General features: G+C 36.8%; 1 protein-coding gene across 1 annotated transcript in view; it reads left to right on the top strand.

Moving 5' to 3' along the window:
• The window catches only part of LOC106543315 (arylsulfatase H-like), a 16,034-nt gene extending 386 nt beyond the window's left edge, over nucleotides 1-15,648 (top strand). Inside the window, exons 2-10 of the mRNA XM_014059298.2 lie at nucleotides 1,492-1,641; nucleotides 4,095-4,216; nucleotides 5,817-5,939; nucleotides 7,475-7,898; nucleotides 8,360-8,496; nucleotides 11,117-11,251; nucleotides 11,979-12,141; nucleotides 13,006-13,127; nucleotides 13,753-15,648. Of these exons, the coding sequence (XP_013914773.2) occupies nucleotides 1,492-1,641; nucleotides 4,095-4,216; nucleotides 5,817-5,939; nucleotides 7,475-7,898; nucleotides 8,360-8,496; nucleotides 11,117-11,251; nucleotides 11,979-12,141; nucleotides 13,006-13,127; nucleotides 13,753-14,120 (1,744 nt within the window). The 3' untranslated portion in view covers nucleotides 14,121-15,648. The remainder of the gene's footprint in view (nucleotides 1-1,491; nucleotides 1,642-4,094; nucleotides 4,217-5,816; nucleotides 5,940-7,474; nucleotides 7,899-8,359; nucleotides 8,497-11,116; nucleotides 11,252-11,978; nucleotides 12,142-13,005; nucleotides 13,128-13,752) is intronic.

Raw genomic sequence — 15,648 nt, 5'->3', positions numbered from 1 at the left:
AGTTTTGTAACTCTTAGTTAAAAATGGCTGCTGATTCTACTTGAAAAAACAGATAAAAACAAACATCTGAAACAGATTAAATACAATTATTTTTTCCAGCCCCCTACTTTTATTTGAGCCTGGTATATGTAGTAATAAAGAAGCTGTTTTGAGCATTTACCCCCCCCCTCCCAAGTTCATCTACACAATTTTTCCTAGTCAGGTTTTGAATAAAAAGACCTAAATGAGAAATAAAATGAGGCTGAGAAAGGAAGGAAGGAAGAAAGGAAGGAAGGAAGGAAGGAAGGAAAGAAGGAAAGAAGGAAAGAAGGAAAGAAGGAACAGCAGTTCTCCAAGATTGCTCAAATGACGGCCCAGATTGTTGGGAGCAATATACAGTGACTCTGTAAACCACTTAGAGAGGGCTGTAAAGTGGTATATAACTAAGTGTTATTGCTAAAGGGTTAAAGTAAAGGTAAAGGTTCCCCTTGGACATACCTGCTAGTCATTCCCAACTCTAGGGGGTGGTGCTCATCTCTGTTTCAGAGCCAAAGAGCCAGCACTGTCTGAAGACGTCTCTGTGGTCATATGGACAGCATGACTAAACACCAAAGGTGCACAGAACGCTGTTACCTTCCCACCAAAAGTGGTTCCTATTTTTCTATTTGCATTTTTACATGCTTTCGAACTGCTAGGTTGGCAGAAGCTGGGACATGTAATGGAAGCTCATTCCATTATAAGGTGCTAGGGATTCGAACTGCTGAATTGCTAACCTTCTGATCGACAAGCTCAGCCACTGAGCCACCGCGTCCATCTACTATAGTGCTATAGGGTTAGGGTTAGTGATATATAAGTCTATGGACTATTGCTATTGCCATCAGTCCAGTAGTGTGTTCTGGATCGCGTTGTCCACATGGACACATGCAGTGATGCCTCCGCGATGCTCCAGCTGCTCAGTGGAGCATTGCGCAGGTGCTGTACACACCATGAATCTGTGTGGAAGCGCCAAAGACTTTAAAGACAGGTAAGGAGGGCGGGTGGTACCCGGTGCTCTGGACAGGCTCCAGTATGCCCATACCGGGGTGTACCACCTGCAATCCACCACTGCATCTAGTCTAACCAAATAAAGAAAGATTAGCAAGATAAAATTAGTTAGATTGAACAAGTACATGCACCTTGCTTGTTTGACAGATTCATGTTACTAAAAGACCATTGTAAAAGTGTTGCAATATTAATTTGATTCTAAATATCTTACTGTATACACAAAATATTTCAAAGAGATACCTGGGATTTTAACAAAATCTTATCTGCAAATGAGAGGATCTATATTTTTCATCTGTTATCTTGAATCTTGAAACTGTAATTGCAGGTATCAACTAATTGTACTAATTATAATAAATTTTGGGTTCCCAAAAACTAAATTCTCATGTAACTTACTTTCTAGGGTGTTTGTGTGTATCTACTTGACATCTTTTTATAAATATTATTTGCTTTCCTTAATTTTGATTTCAGAATCTACTTGGTGACCCTGTTGGCTTTTCTTACATTGCTTCATACCTGTAGAATGGATGCAGTTCTTGATTCTAAGCCAAATATCATTCTGATGCTGGCTGATGATCTTGGAATTGGAGATATAGGCTGTTTTGGTAACACTACTATCAAGTAAAGTTTTCGCAGATTACTTTTTTATCGCTTTAAAGCTGGTTAAGTAGTTTGACAATGTGCTTTATTGTAAGCTGCCCTGTGAATATGGTGGCCATATAAATTTGACAAATAAGTAAACACATGCATATACCGTGTTTTCCCGAAAATAAGACGGGGTCTTATTTTATTTTGACCACCCCCCAAATTTTGCTTGGGCCTTATTATCAGGGGGGCTTATTGGTTTGGGGTTGCTGGGTGGCTGCTCTCTTGTGAGCGGGCACCCGAAGAGCCCGGCATAGTCTCAAGGGCAAACGGCTGTGTTGCACTGTCGCAGCAGCACAACAAAGCCTCCATGAGGTGACCATGCTCATGAGCAGCTGCCCGGCAACGCCCGTTTCCAGCCGGGCAGAGCATCACTCACCAACCCAGTAATATCCCAAAGGTGCTAAGCTGTGTGGCGCTCTGCCCGGCTGGAAAGAGAGGTTGTGTGAGAACTTGTTCTGCCTCCAGCTCGCGTGCCTCCCTGCCTCACCATGGCCAACTCTCCCTGCAGGGCTGGGCCAGGGCAGCGCCACTGCCACCCTGCTGCCGTAACCGCCACCATGCTCCAAGCATAACCAGCTTCCAAACTCTGGAGATCCGCTGCTGAGTCTTCCGGCAGTGGTCACTCACAGCAGGGCGGCGGCAGTGGCGCCCTTGCCCAGCCCTGCAGGGAGAGTTGGGCATGGTGAGGCAGGGAGGCACATGAGCTGGAGGCAGAACAAGTGCTCGCGCAACCTCTCTTTCCAGCCGGGCAGAGCGCCACGTGGCTTAGCGCCTTTGGGATATTGCTGGGTCAGTGAGTGGCACTCTGCCCAGCAGGAAAGGGGTGTTGCTGGGCGGCTGCTCATGAGCGCAGCTGCCCGGCAACCCCCCGCTCCAGCTGGGCACAGTGCCACCCACCAACCTAGCAGTATCCCAAAGGCGTCAAGCAATGTGAGTGCCTTTGCCCCCCTCCCCCGGCTCCTACAGCTTTGCGTCTTCGGGATATTGCTAGGTTGGTGAGTGGCGCTCTGCCTGGCTGGAGGGGAGTTTCCAGGGGGCTTATTATTGGGGAAGGGCATATATTTTTGCCCGTAGGAAAAATATGGCATGGTCTTATTATCAGGACTTGTCGTAATTTCAGGGAAACACAGTAGCTTTGGTGAATCTATCCAGGTGTTTCATTTAACTTCATTTGATTTACTTAATTTATTTAATATACTACAGTAAGTCTTATTTGTGTCTATCACTAAGCATAAATACCTACACGTGTGTTTATTTAATCTGCTACATATTGCCTTGGTATACCCCAGCTGTCACACTTAGGTTTTGTTATGCATAGAGCCACACACAACCAAAGATCTCCCGAATGAATACTCTTTAGATAGGTTTGATTTCAATTCTCATAATTGCAAATGAGAGCATGTGGAATTATGGAATCCAGAGAGCAGCAGGATAGAAAACATGGCTTCAACCTTCTCAACCTATGCATTTACTTCTATTTTATATTTTGTTTTGCTGTATTTAATCCTCTTTCAGAGCTTAGGATTTTTATAAATAATTTTCAGAAAGTAATGTAAAGTAGTTAAATTTAAAGATTTCAATTTAAAGATTTCAAGCCAGTCTGATTCTGAAATACTAAGCCATTATATGTTTATCTATCACATGGAGTCAAAAACAATACTATGATTTAGCAAGATGTGTAACCCAGTCTTTAAAATTTCCCTTGAAACATTGTCTTTAAGAAATGTAAGAAAAACATGAGTTGTTTTTAAGCTATATTTTTTAGGGCAGGAATAAAAAAAAATGCCCTTTTTATGTACTTCCACCAAAAACCTTCCTTGAATGGTTTAAATTGCTTAAAAGCAATTTAAGACAGAGCTCATCAAAGTGGAAAATCATTTTTCCATTCTTTTTTGCAGTTTTTCTCCTCCATTGTCCTTGATATGCTGATGTAATTTGCCTTAATTTCTCAAAAAAAAACAACCATCCTATACTCCGGTCTTTCCAATTGCCTTTCCCAGTACATTTCCCTCTTTTTCTGCTTTTAGAGCCGTGGATGATGATACAACTGGATACTGCCCTATGGAGAATTTTCCAAGGGCAGCGCACTTCTTCCGCCATAGACTTTGTACTCCATAAGAGGCTAAATACATCCTATAGCTTACAGACTCTTCCTTCGCAAGGGATATACATTTGATGCATAGATAGCAGTATAGTATAGATATTCTAGAGTAGCAGTCAGTGAACACAACTACGCGTAGACACAACTTCCAATCTAACAGACTCTTCAGTTTGATCATCTCTACATGTTGTTGAAAATACAAACATACCAGACAAATCACTTTGGCTATTGCTACATACATTGTTTTACATTTTTCAGTTCTTTTTCTATGACTAGCTGCTTTTTAGCTACCTACTTATATTCACATTTTATATTTTTATTGTAGGACCCCTAACATTGACCAACTAGCTAAGGAAGGAGTGAAACTTACTCAGCATATTGCAGCAGCCTCACTTTGTACCCCAAGTAGAACGGCTTTTCTGACTGGCAGATACCCCATCAGATCAGGTAGAGGGGTTTTTTATCATAAAGTTGGATGAACTTTATACATAAACCAAATATGATATAAAGGATTTAAGGAATGGGACTACCATAATGTAACAACAACATAACAAAACAACTGGGAAAGGGGAAATGTATTTGATGCCACAAAAACCTAAGGTAACAGAGCTGTGGTGGCACAGTGGTTAGAATGCAGTACTGCAGACTAATTCTGCTGACTGTCAGGGGTTCAAACCTGACCAGCTCAAGACTGACTCAGCCTTCCATCCTTCTGAGGACTCAAATTGTTGGTGGCAATGTGCTGATTCTGTAAACTACTTAGAGAGGGCTATAAAGCACTGTGAAGTGGTATATGAGTCTTAAGTGCTATTGCTATTGGTATCAATATTGAGAACACCCACAAGGAAGAACACCCTGTAATGTTCATTAATGTCCTTGTAATTTGGTAAAGTTTTTGCATGTTTTAGTTCTATGGCATGTATTCCTTTGGCCATCTTTTACATGCTCCTTGGGGATGCTGATCTTCAATTCTCAATTATTGTTAAAGTCAAATGTTCATTAGTTCAAGCAAAAGACCACCACCCATTGCAAATCATAAGACAATTCATAGCCATTCATAGTCTAGGCTGCACAGTACCATAGTCTACCACTATGCTACATATTGCATATGTGTATTACATTTTCAATCATTGGCATTGATGTAGACATCTAGCTCGTTAATGGAAAAAAGAAAATGTAAAGAACACTTCTGATTATTCTTTCTTCTTCTCATTTCTTGTAAAGGCATTTAGAAACAGCCTGAGGGAAGTTATGAAAGACTTGAGTTAAGGAAGGACTTGAACAAATGATTACACAGTCCAGAGATCAAAGCCAAACATGAGACAGAAACTCAAAATAATCTGAGCTTTCCCTTGTTTAGTATAAAATAGGATCAGAATTAAACTTGGACAACCTTTCAAGATTCCTATACTGGGGTTTGGATATGTTCCTTTTAACTGTGGTATTAGAATTCAGACTTTTATCTTCTTGAGGTACTTTTATCTAGCTTTACTTCCAAGAACATCTCTGTCAGTGTTCACCAGAAATAAACAGGATAATAATTCCCCAACTTCTAAACTTTCCTGGGCATTCGTGTGGGGCTGGTCATTTTGGTTGAAAACTTTGGGAGTCATTATCCTAATTAAACTGAAAGATACCAGCATGGAGAAGATTGGTCTAGTGATTTTGTAGTCTAAGTTTTGTGTTTGATCTGGATCGATTGTAATAATTTGCAAATTATTACAAAACCAATGCAAATATTGTACTGATGAATACATTTGTCTGATGAATCTGATGCAAATTTACTGTTTTGCTTTAATACCTTCCTGAAGTCAATAAAATGAGTAGAGCATAAGTGTCATGAAAACATTAACCATTTCCCTTTTATTTTGAAGGACAAATCATATCTTACGTTGATGAGTAGTATAATATATGCAAAGGTCCTGAGTAAATGGGGAGTTACATGGCTACATTCACTCAATCCATTTGTGGAATTGGATATATTTTAATTAGAAAGTGAGAATACTGTTTGTTACAGATTACAGGTAAAATGAACTTCTCTTTGCAGGCATGGCTTCAAGAAATACCTATCGAGCTTTGCAGTGGAATGCTGGCTCAGGAGGACTTCCAGTCAATGAGACAACTTTTGCCAAGATGCTACAACAGCAAGGCTATGCCACAGGCCTTATAGGTTTGTAGAAAGTTATTATAAAGTCTCTACATGAGTGTTTCTCAATCCATTGACCACATCAATGCTGGCTAAGGAATTCTGTAAGTTGAAGTCCATACATATTAAATTTCTTGAGTTGTAAACTGGTAGAATGATTAGACAACAATATTTTCCTCATTAGCAAGCCTTTTAATTAAAGTAGAATGAGATGATATCAGCTTCACTAGACAAGACCAGGAAATCACCGCCATAAGAAGGCTAAAATTATTGATATGGGTTATAATAACAAAACCTTTCAAGTCTCATTGTGCTATGCCTCAACCATCTGCTTATACTCTAATGAATTAAGGAGGTTGACTGCATGGGTCATTTCCAAATATTATCTCATTTTTTGAGATTATTTTTTTTGCCTAGCTAACAATTCTTGAATATTTATGTCAAGGCCAACATTCTTACTCTCTACAAATAATAGGATGTGCATAGCCATATTTAAATAAGAACATAGAAAAAAACTGCTAGATAAGATTAATGGTCCTTCTGGTTCTCACCAAGGTCAACAAGATGTTGCTGTGGAATCCACAAGGTAGATAAAAACTTAATAGTTTCCCAACCCTCTTAATTATCTATGTTAGGACAAGGTAAAATGTACATAGTTTCCTCAGCCTGCACCAGAGTAATACATTAACAACTGGCCATAAACATAGAGGCAAGACAGTGTCATGTTTCACATGTATGGCTATGAGCATTGTGAGGAACATGGATAAATTCTACAATTTACTCAGTCATGTAGGCATGGTCATAATTCCACAAAAATAGAGGAAAATGAGAGACAGGAACAGACCAAGAGGTAGTTTCTTATACGTTTCAAAAAAGTTTTTATTAGATGTTAAAAATAGATGTGTGTGGATGGTATATATACATATACCATCCATGACATATATCATCCAAATAAATTGATTAATGCACAAATCTGCAAGGATAATTATATATTTTTTCTGGTGGCATAGTAATATGAGATATTTTGTAAGAAACTTCATTGAATGCTAACATAATTCTGGGAAATAAAAAAAAACTGCCTGATAATTGATTTATGTTTGTAACTAAACCTAAAATCATCAGATTTAGCATTATCTAAATAGAATATTTATCATAGAACAACTAGAAGTATAAAATATCTTCTCAAGTCTTAGCTGTTTTGACCATAAATTCTTTATATTATTTCATCTCCATAAAAATGAGTGTATCCTTTAGAAGTGGAGACCTGAAGAATTCACTCTCAGTTGTATCATGAAACAAGATCATCAAGTTTCCCCTTATAATTTCCAATACAAATATACTTTCTTTGCAGGAAGGTAACATAGTAGGTTTAATTTATGATTAAAGAATAGTAGAGAAAGAATGTAATGAGACCATTCTCCAAGAACACAGTTTCTGTCATTTTAAATTTAGATTTAAATGGAGACGGGGAATATTTTTGGAGTATTGTATTTACTGGGTACTGAGATTATCACAAAGAACAATTCAAATTAAGTAATACTTTCCCTTTTGATTTTCAGGGAAATGGCATCAAGGTGTAAACTGTGATACTATCGATGATTATTGCCACCATCCTTTGAATCATGGCTTTGATTATTTTTATGGCATGCCCTTCACACTTTTGAACAATTGTCAGGATAACAAACCTCCAGAACTGGATAGAGCCTTTCAAGCTAAACTATGGTTCTATACTCAAGTCTTTAGTTTTGCAGTACTCACATTGCTTATTGGAAAAATTACTGGGTTGGTGTACATTCCTTGGAAAGTGGTCGTCTTCCTTGCTTTGTTTAATTTCCTATTTTTTGCTTCATGGTACTCCTGCTATGGTTTTGTGAAATACTGGAACTGTATCTTGATGCGCAACTATAATATCACTGAACAGCCTATGAAACTGGAAAGAACAACTTCTATTTTACTAAATGAAGCACTTTCTTTTATACAAAGGTAATAAATAGATCTATCTAAATATCAAATACCAAAAGTACAGGTGGTCCTCTACTTAGAACGGCTCATTTAATGATGGTTCAAAGTTACAACGGCACTGAAAAAAGTGATTTGTGAGTGTTTTTTACACTTACAACCGTTGCAGCATTTCCATGATCATGTGATCAAAATTCAGATGCTTGGCAGCTAGTTCATATTTATGAGATAGTTGCATTGTTCTGAGATCATGTGATCCCTTTTGCGGTCTTCTGACAAGCATATTTGATGGGGAGGCCAGATTCACTTAACAGTCATGTTACTAACTTAACAACTGCAGTAATTCACTTAGCAACGGTGGCAGGAAAGGTTGTAAAATGAGGCAAAACTCACCAATATTTTGGTTCATTTGTGGTCGTAAGTCAAGGACTACCTGTATTGAAATTTGCTAAATGGAACCTAAATGATCCTATTATTTGTTTAAGGAAGAAACACAAGCCATTTCTCCTGTTTGTTTCGTTTCTGCATGTCCATACACCTTTGTTTACAACTGAAAAATTTGTGAGAAAGAGCAAACATGGTATATATGGAGACCATGTAGAAGAACTGGACTGGTTGGTAGGTGAGTTGCTTCTCCTGCTAAACTATCCTCAAGAAGGATTAAAATGTGATTAATCTACTATTATATAAGCCTCTACCATTTATTTCCTGTTTTGGACAGCAATATTGTCTAGAATTCCTAATTTATTTCTGACCAGTTAGAATAAAAAAGAAAGAATAAGTGGTTGGGAATGTCATTTTATATATTTCAATTTTAAGATGTAGTTGTGTGTGTTATGATGTCTGCACTCAATCCTTCAGTGTGTTACTTTCCTAATGAAATAGGGAGTTGTCTTAGGGTTATAGGCAAGATAGAAAGTTTCCTTAATGGTACCACATACAAGACTTAGAATAACTTTATTCTCACTTTGAATGTACACTAATCAGCATACATTAAAATGAAATTTTGTTGCATACAGCTCTCAAAGAGTCACCACCTGCAATATATACTACATGAACATGACAAAATAAATAAATAAATGCAAAGTTTTGCAAATATCCTCATATATGACACAAAGAAACAACACAGTCTAGTTTGGATATACAGGTGAAACTCGAAAAATTAGAATATTGTGCAAAAGTTCATTTATTTCAGTAATGCAACTTAAAAGGTGGAACTATAGCAATAGCAATAGCAGTAGACTTATATACCGCTTCATAGGCCTTTCAGGCCTCTCTAAGCGGTTTACAGAGAGTCAGCATATTGCCCCCAACAATCTGGGTCCTCATTTTACCCACCTCGGAAGGATGGAAGGCTGAGTCAACCCTGAGCCGGTGAGATTTGAACCGCTGACCTGCTGATCTAGCAGTAGCCTGCAGTGCTGCATTTAACCACTGCGCCACCTTGGCTCAATATGTGAGATAAGACTTTTGCATGATATTCTAATTTTTCGAGTTTCACCTGTATACATGTATAGGGCAAGAAAAACGACTGAGAATGCTGCTATTGCAATACAGACTGGCTCATCTCTCTTGCTGTGCACATCTAATGAATAACCACCCAACACACCTACTCCGTGCATATTGTATGTAGCCTGAATTTAATCTAAGAGACATCTTCGAAATATATAGCCAAAAGTTCTGCAATGTTTTATTGAGGTTAAATGAGCTGTGATTTTCCTCAAGCTGGAAATCTATTTGCATCTAAGCAGGGGCACAAAGTTGACAGGCTAAATTGCTCCTTAATTAATTGCTCCTGTAACTTTATTAAAATACTGACCCACCCACGTCTGTATTATAACACTATTCAACACAACCTTGAGGGTTTACAATTTTATTAGGCTTTGTCACTCATGACCTTAGAGAAGAGTTGGGTGATTAGGAACAGTTTCACAGACTTCATGCAAACAGAACAATGCATCTCCAACTAGGAACTTAGTAGCTCTCTACTAAGGCCTCCTCCGAATTCCATCCGCCAGTCAGTGCCGACTGGCGACTACACGGAGGAGAGCCTTCTCAGTTGCAGCTCCGACATTATGGAACAACCTCCCCGTGGAGATCCGTACCCTCACCACAGTCCAGGCCTTCCGCACAGCCCTCAAGATCTGGCTATCCCGTCAGGCCTGGGGATAGGATTACTCTCACCCTGCCCGAATGTTGAGTGAATGTTGTGTTTTTATGGATAATTTTCTTTTATTCACGATTCTTTTTCTTTTAAGTCTTGTCTTGCACTCCCTTCCCCTCATGTTGTAAGCCGCCCTGAGTCCCCTCAGGGAAAAGGGCGGCATATAAATCCTCAATAAATCCTAAATCCTAAATCCTACAGTTCATATTCCAATTGGTGGGCCAGGAGGAGAGTCTTCCCGGGATTGTCTCTGGCCTTTGGAATATTCTCCCTCTCACACACATAGCGCTCACTCTCCTAGCCTTCCAGAAAGATTTGAAAACATGGCTTTGCTGTTTTGTTTGCGGCTTACAGAGGAGAACAAAGTCCCAAGGCACCTAAAGGACACCCGCCCCCTTTAATTAATTTTTAACATATATGCATTTTTAAATTTTTATATATACAGTTTCTATGTTTTAATATTTTGTTCATTGCGAGGGTAAGAGGGAATTTCAAAAATTGATAGAGATAATTGGTTAGACTAGATGAGATTAACTTTAGCTCAAATTAGATTGAAAATAGGTCAATAGACAGACAGATAGAAAGATAGCGATGGAGATGGAGATAGAGATACTTTTCAGATCCAGCATTTCATTCCTAGACTTTTTACACCCATAATTTAGAATCAATAGATTTCTGACTGTTGGATTCCCAAGCTTAAAGATTGATATCTGTTTGCCATCTTGAGGGCTTACTAGCATAGTTGTGATGTCAGAAGGCAGTTTCACACGGAGAATTTTCTGACTGCAGAATAATTTCTCTTTGTACTGACTATCTCCTGTGTTGTATCAAAGTGACCCAAGGGTCCTATTGTTGAGGAGCAGCATTTGATAGATCCTGTTAGCTTCAGAAAAAGAATTCACAAATAAGGTTTGGGATCTAAGTTAGGGATGGCAAATTCACAGGATTGTTTTGTGGAAACAATGTCTTTGTAAAGGGAAATATGGTGAGCACCATGAATAGTTAAAATATCACTTTTGTTATTCTTTGAATACTTCTGTATAATTATTTATAATTCTTTCTCTCTCTCGCCATGCAGGTCAGATTCTTAATGCTGTTGACAAGGAAGGCTTGCGAAATAGTACCTTTGTCTACTTTGCTTCAGACCATGGAGGCCACCTGGAAGGTCAAGAAGGAACAATACAGGTTGGGGGTTGGAACGGCATTTATAAAGGTGAATAAGACAGTAAGATTGTCTATCTTCATAACTAGAATTTTGGAGGTCATTCTTCTTCTGCCTATATTCCAGGATCAGTACATAAGCATACCCAGTGATGTTCAAGTGCACATTTCTTTTTTCATTGAAAGCCTCTGCAAATTTGTATCTCAAGAAACTAAGAAATGCTAGGCTGAATTATATACATGAACAATACCTTCTGCCTGGCAGCACAATAGATATTTATAAGCATGAATGTTTAAAAATATAGGAATAAAAAGTGATTCAGATTATAACTAAAACGGATAAAGTATTTTGTTTCTTTTCCAAATTATTTTACTCAAAATGATTAAAATAGAAGATAAAAAGTTAAACAATATTTATTCTTTTGTATTTTCTATTTTAATCTTGTCGTCTAAAGTAAAAATTTGAAAGTATACTTATTTGTTTCCATTGATTTTCAGATGCTTCAGCTCAAGGGAGCTGTGAATCTTTCAGTTGCCATGTTAATCATTTACAAAAGTTTCAATTTCATTCTTTCAATTTGTGGTGGATAGTAATCTTTGTAATGTTTGAAGGAATTTGGACATGCTGATTCTTTTCAAGCAATTGTTCCAACACTTGATTTTCAAAATGAGATCAAACATTATTGTCTGTAAATATATACAATATAAGATTACAAGCCAGTTTAGCATACTTGTCTGTTTCTGCTAATAACTGCAATTATCTTGTGTCTCTAACACAGGGGGAAAGGGCATGGGAGGCTGGGAAGGAGGTATCCGTGTTCCGGGCATAGTTCGATGGCCAAGAATGTTGCCGGCAAACATTGCTCTTGATGAGCCAACAAGCCTCATGGATATTTTTCCCACAGTGATTCATTTGGCTGGAAAAGATGTGCCCCAGGACAGGTATATAATTCTTATTGTACCTATATTTAAATTATTAATAAGTTATCCAGCAATGATCCAATAATTTCTCTATTAAAAATATGCAATAGAATCTTGTTTCTTCTGTCCTTCTTTTGAAATCAATATGTATTAACAGGCAGTTCCCAGATATCATTCCTAAAGTATTCCTTTAAAGAAATTGCTCTTTGCCATTTACTGAAATTGCTTAACATAATCTCCAGTATATCTAATACATTATCTAGGATTATGATTATTACACGGACTGTGATTGTATATGTGCTGAAAACATTTTCTGCAGTTTCTTTATAATACTGGTGATGCTGTAAAGCTGTTTTCATCATATCTATACCATTTTGTCATCTTTGGAAATGTTTAATTATTTATATATTTTAATTAATCTTTTGTTCCCCTGCTGAAAACTGAAACACAGTTTGTCTACTGCATAATACATTGAAAGCTATATTACTTAACCTTAGGAACTTTAAGATATATTGATTTCAATTCCCAGAAATCCCTAACCAGCAAGCTGTCTGCAGAATTCTGGAAGTTGAAGTCCATATATTTTGAAGTTGCCAAGATTTAGAAACACTAATTTAAAGTAATGTTTAAGTGACATAAAGTATGAAAATTATACTTTTCTCTAAAAGAAAGATTCTATCCAGTTTTTTTCTTTAAATATTATTTTTTGAATATTTTCTTTTAAAATATACAGTTTATATACGCTCCACCCAAACAAATATGTATATTAACAACATGCAGAATATATATATTAACATACATTAACATACATTTCACCGTATCAGTCTGAATATAGGATTTAATTTACATACTTTTGGTTGCCTACTATTTCCTGTATCACTGTAGAATAATTGATGGACGAAATCTTCTACCTTTATTGCAACAAAAAGTTAAACATTCGGAACATGAATTCCTGTTTCATTACTGTGGAAGTTATTTACATGCAGTACGGTGGCATCAAAAAGACAGTGAGTGAAAAGAGTTCTCCTGCATTTGAAAATATTCCTTTAAAATTGCATACACACATATTACCAGTGAATTATTTATTTAGTCACTAATGCAGCAATAACCATAGAAGACCATAAGTATCTAAAATTACTTTAATAAATTTGAGAAGAGGGTGGGGTGAATGTAATCAGAATTGTGGGCAAAATAAGAACACTGAAAAACAGGAGGGAACAAATATACTTATTTATCCTGTAAAGTAATACCTAAGGCTAATGCGTAAATAACTTAATACTACTTTGTACATGAGAAAATGATCAAAACCAATGCAAAATAATTATTTTGTAGATAGGTTCAGACTTCTTTGACTATGATTTGTTGAAGAAGCCATGGTTTATACATGACAGTGACAGTCTTCGTACAAGAGACAAAGCATGTTGAGGCTTAGTACAAAATATAAATCACATTTGTATCCTAGTTAAAGAGCTTTTGCATTGGGTGTACACGATATGAACAGGGATGAACACTTTTTGGTGCTGGCAAGAATTTTTTGTTTGATTTGCAAAATGAAAATACATCTCTATATTCTTCATATCCCATCTTCATAAATATTTTGATACTGTTTGTTTAATGTTTTGTTTCCACCAGGTGGTGCTTTATGGAAGGCTCATTACGTGACACCAATATTTTCCACTGAAGGTGCAGGGGGTTGTTATGGAAAAGGAATCTGTCCATGTTCTGGAGAAGGTGTCATCCATCACTTTCCTCCTTTGCTATTTGACCTCTCAAGAGATCCATCAGAGGCCATGCCTTTATCAAAGATCACTGAACCACTCTTTCAGGAAATTCTGAAGAAAATAGATGAGGCTGTGGAGAAGCATCGCAGAACTCTTACTCCTGTCCCACAACAGCTCTCTTACTACAACATCATTTGGAAACCATGGCTCCAGCCATGCTGTGGGACATTTCCATTCTGTTGGTGCGACAAGGAAGGTGCTAACATCCATTCAAATTAATAGAGACTACCCAAAAATTATATTAAATGAAAATTAAATTCAAAACTGAGAATTTCAATTAACATTATGAACTTCTTCAATTTGATTTTTTTTTCAATTAACCTTTCTATCTTTTTGGGGATAACAGTTTTTTAAAAAAATATTGAGACAGTACTGGGGGAATCATCACAAATTCCAATCATGTATATTTTACCAAATGGTCTTAATAAAGCTTTTTGCAAAGCGCTTAGCCAACCAGTTGTTAGACTGGTTGAATCACACCACAGAAGGAAACATTTTTAAAAATGTAAGATGTTTCACAAGGCAACAATGGAAGTGTGCACCAAATCCAATAGTTGCAACCTATATGTATTTAGTGCCTCTGTGCAACATGAAAGAGGATACAACCAGAACATCTTAGCTCTTAATCTGGTAATCTTTCTCTTCTTTCTGTCCAGACTTTATATTAAGATAGCAAAACTGATGAGCAGACAGTAAGCATATTTTCCTTTTATCTTTTATAAAAGTTAATATTACCTAGCTTGTTATTCAATTACTCTTTTGTAATCTGTGCAAATAAGCAGTATCAGTAAGGCCAAAAAGAAGGTGAAAACATTTGTCTTTAAGGATTTGTTACTAAACTAAAAGCCAAGCTTAAGGAATGTAAAGCAAACAAAGGAGTCAGAAATTATTGCCTTGAAGCTGTCTGGTCAAGAGCATGTTATACAGCATAGACAAGTGATTCAAATATTAAACTTCTGAATTTACAAAGGGAAATAATGATGAGGATGCTTTTCTAATAGAAGAAACTATTTGTAACTCAGTATTGGACTATGAAATAAGGAGTGCTTTCTCAGTTGTTTGCAGATGTTTCACTCCCCAATGAGTAACATCCTCTGTGTAAGTTTCTGTTGTAATTTGTCCTATATTTATTCTCTTAAAAAGCAGGAAGAATCATAATACTTTTAAAGTTTTTAAAATAAAGCTTTTCATCCCAAACATGGGGAAGAAGTGGTGTTAGAGGTGAGAACTATTCCATCTGTGCAAACAGAAAATGCACCATATTGTAAATAGATAGAGCAAAACAACCTGGATGGTGAAATGCAGAAAATAGCAAATCACGATTCTTGCTTGGTCCAAAGTGGTTCAAAAGGGGATGTGGGAAGCCAGAAGAAGAAGGAAATGGAAAGTTAAAGAGCTTCAATTACCAAGTATTATTTAAATATTCTTCAAACTTTCGTTCTCAAAAAAGTGTTATCACCAACTCTGATAGTTGTGCCATAAACTGGTAAAATGTTTATATTTTTCTTCATCAGCTCTTATCTACAATTTAACTGAATGCATATCACCTAGAATGGGATTCAAATAATATTAATGTAAATTTGCATGGTTATGATTTTAAAGTAACACTAATTATTTTAAAGTAAAGCAATTGCCATTTTGTATCCACCTGTGCAATATTAATAAATAAAAAAATGTGTTATGGTTTTTGAATAATACCAAGTACATTAAATAAAGTAAAAAAACCTTTTTCTTAATACTTGTATTA

This window comes from Thamnophis sirtalis, unplaced genomic scaffold, assembly GCF_051295495.1.
Source record: "Thamnophis sirtalis isolate CommonGarterSnake01/CBP01778 unplaced genomic scaffold, rThaSir2_p1.2 scaffold_12, whole genome shotgun sequence".
Taxonomy (NCBI): Eukaryota; Metazoa; Chordata; class Lepidosauria; order Squamata; family Natricidae; genus Thamnophis; species Thamnophis sirtalis.
Note: the sequence above shows the minus strand (reverse complement) of the source record. Positions and strands in the feature narration are given on the sequence as shown.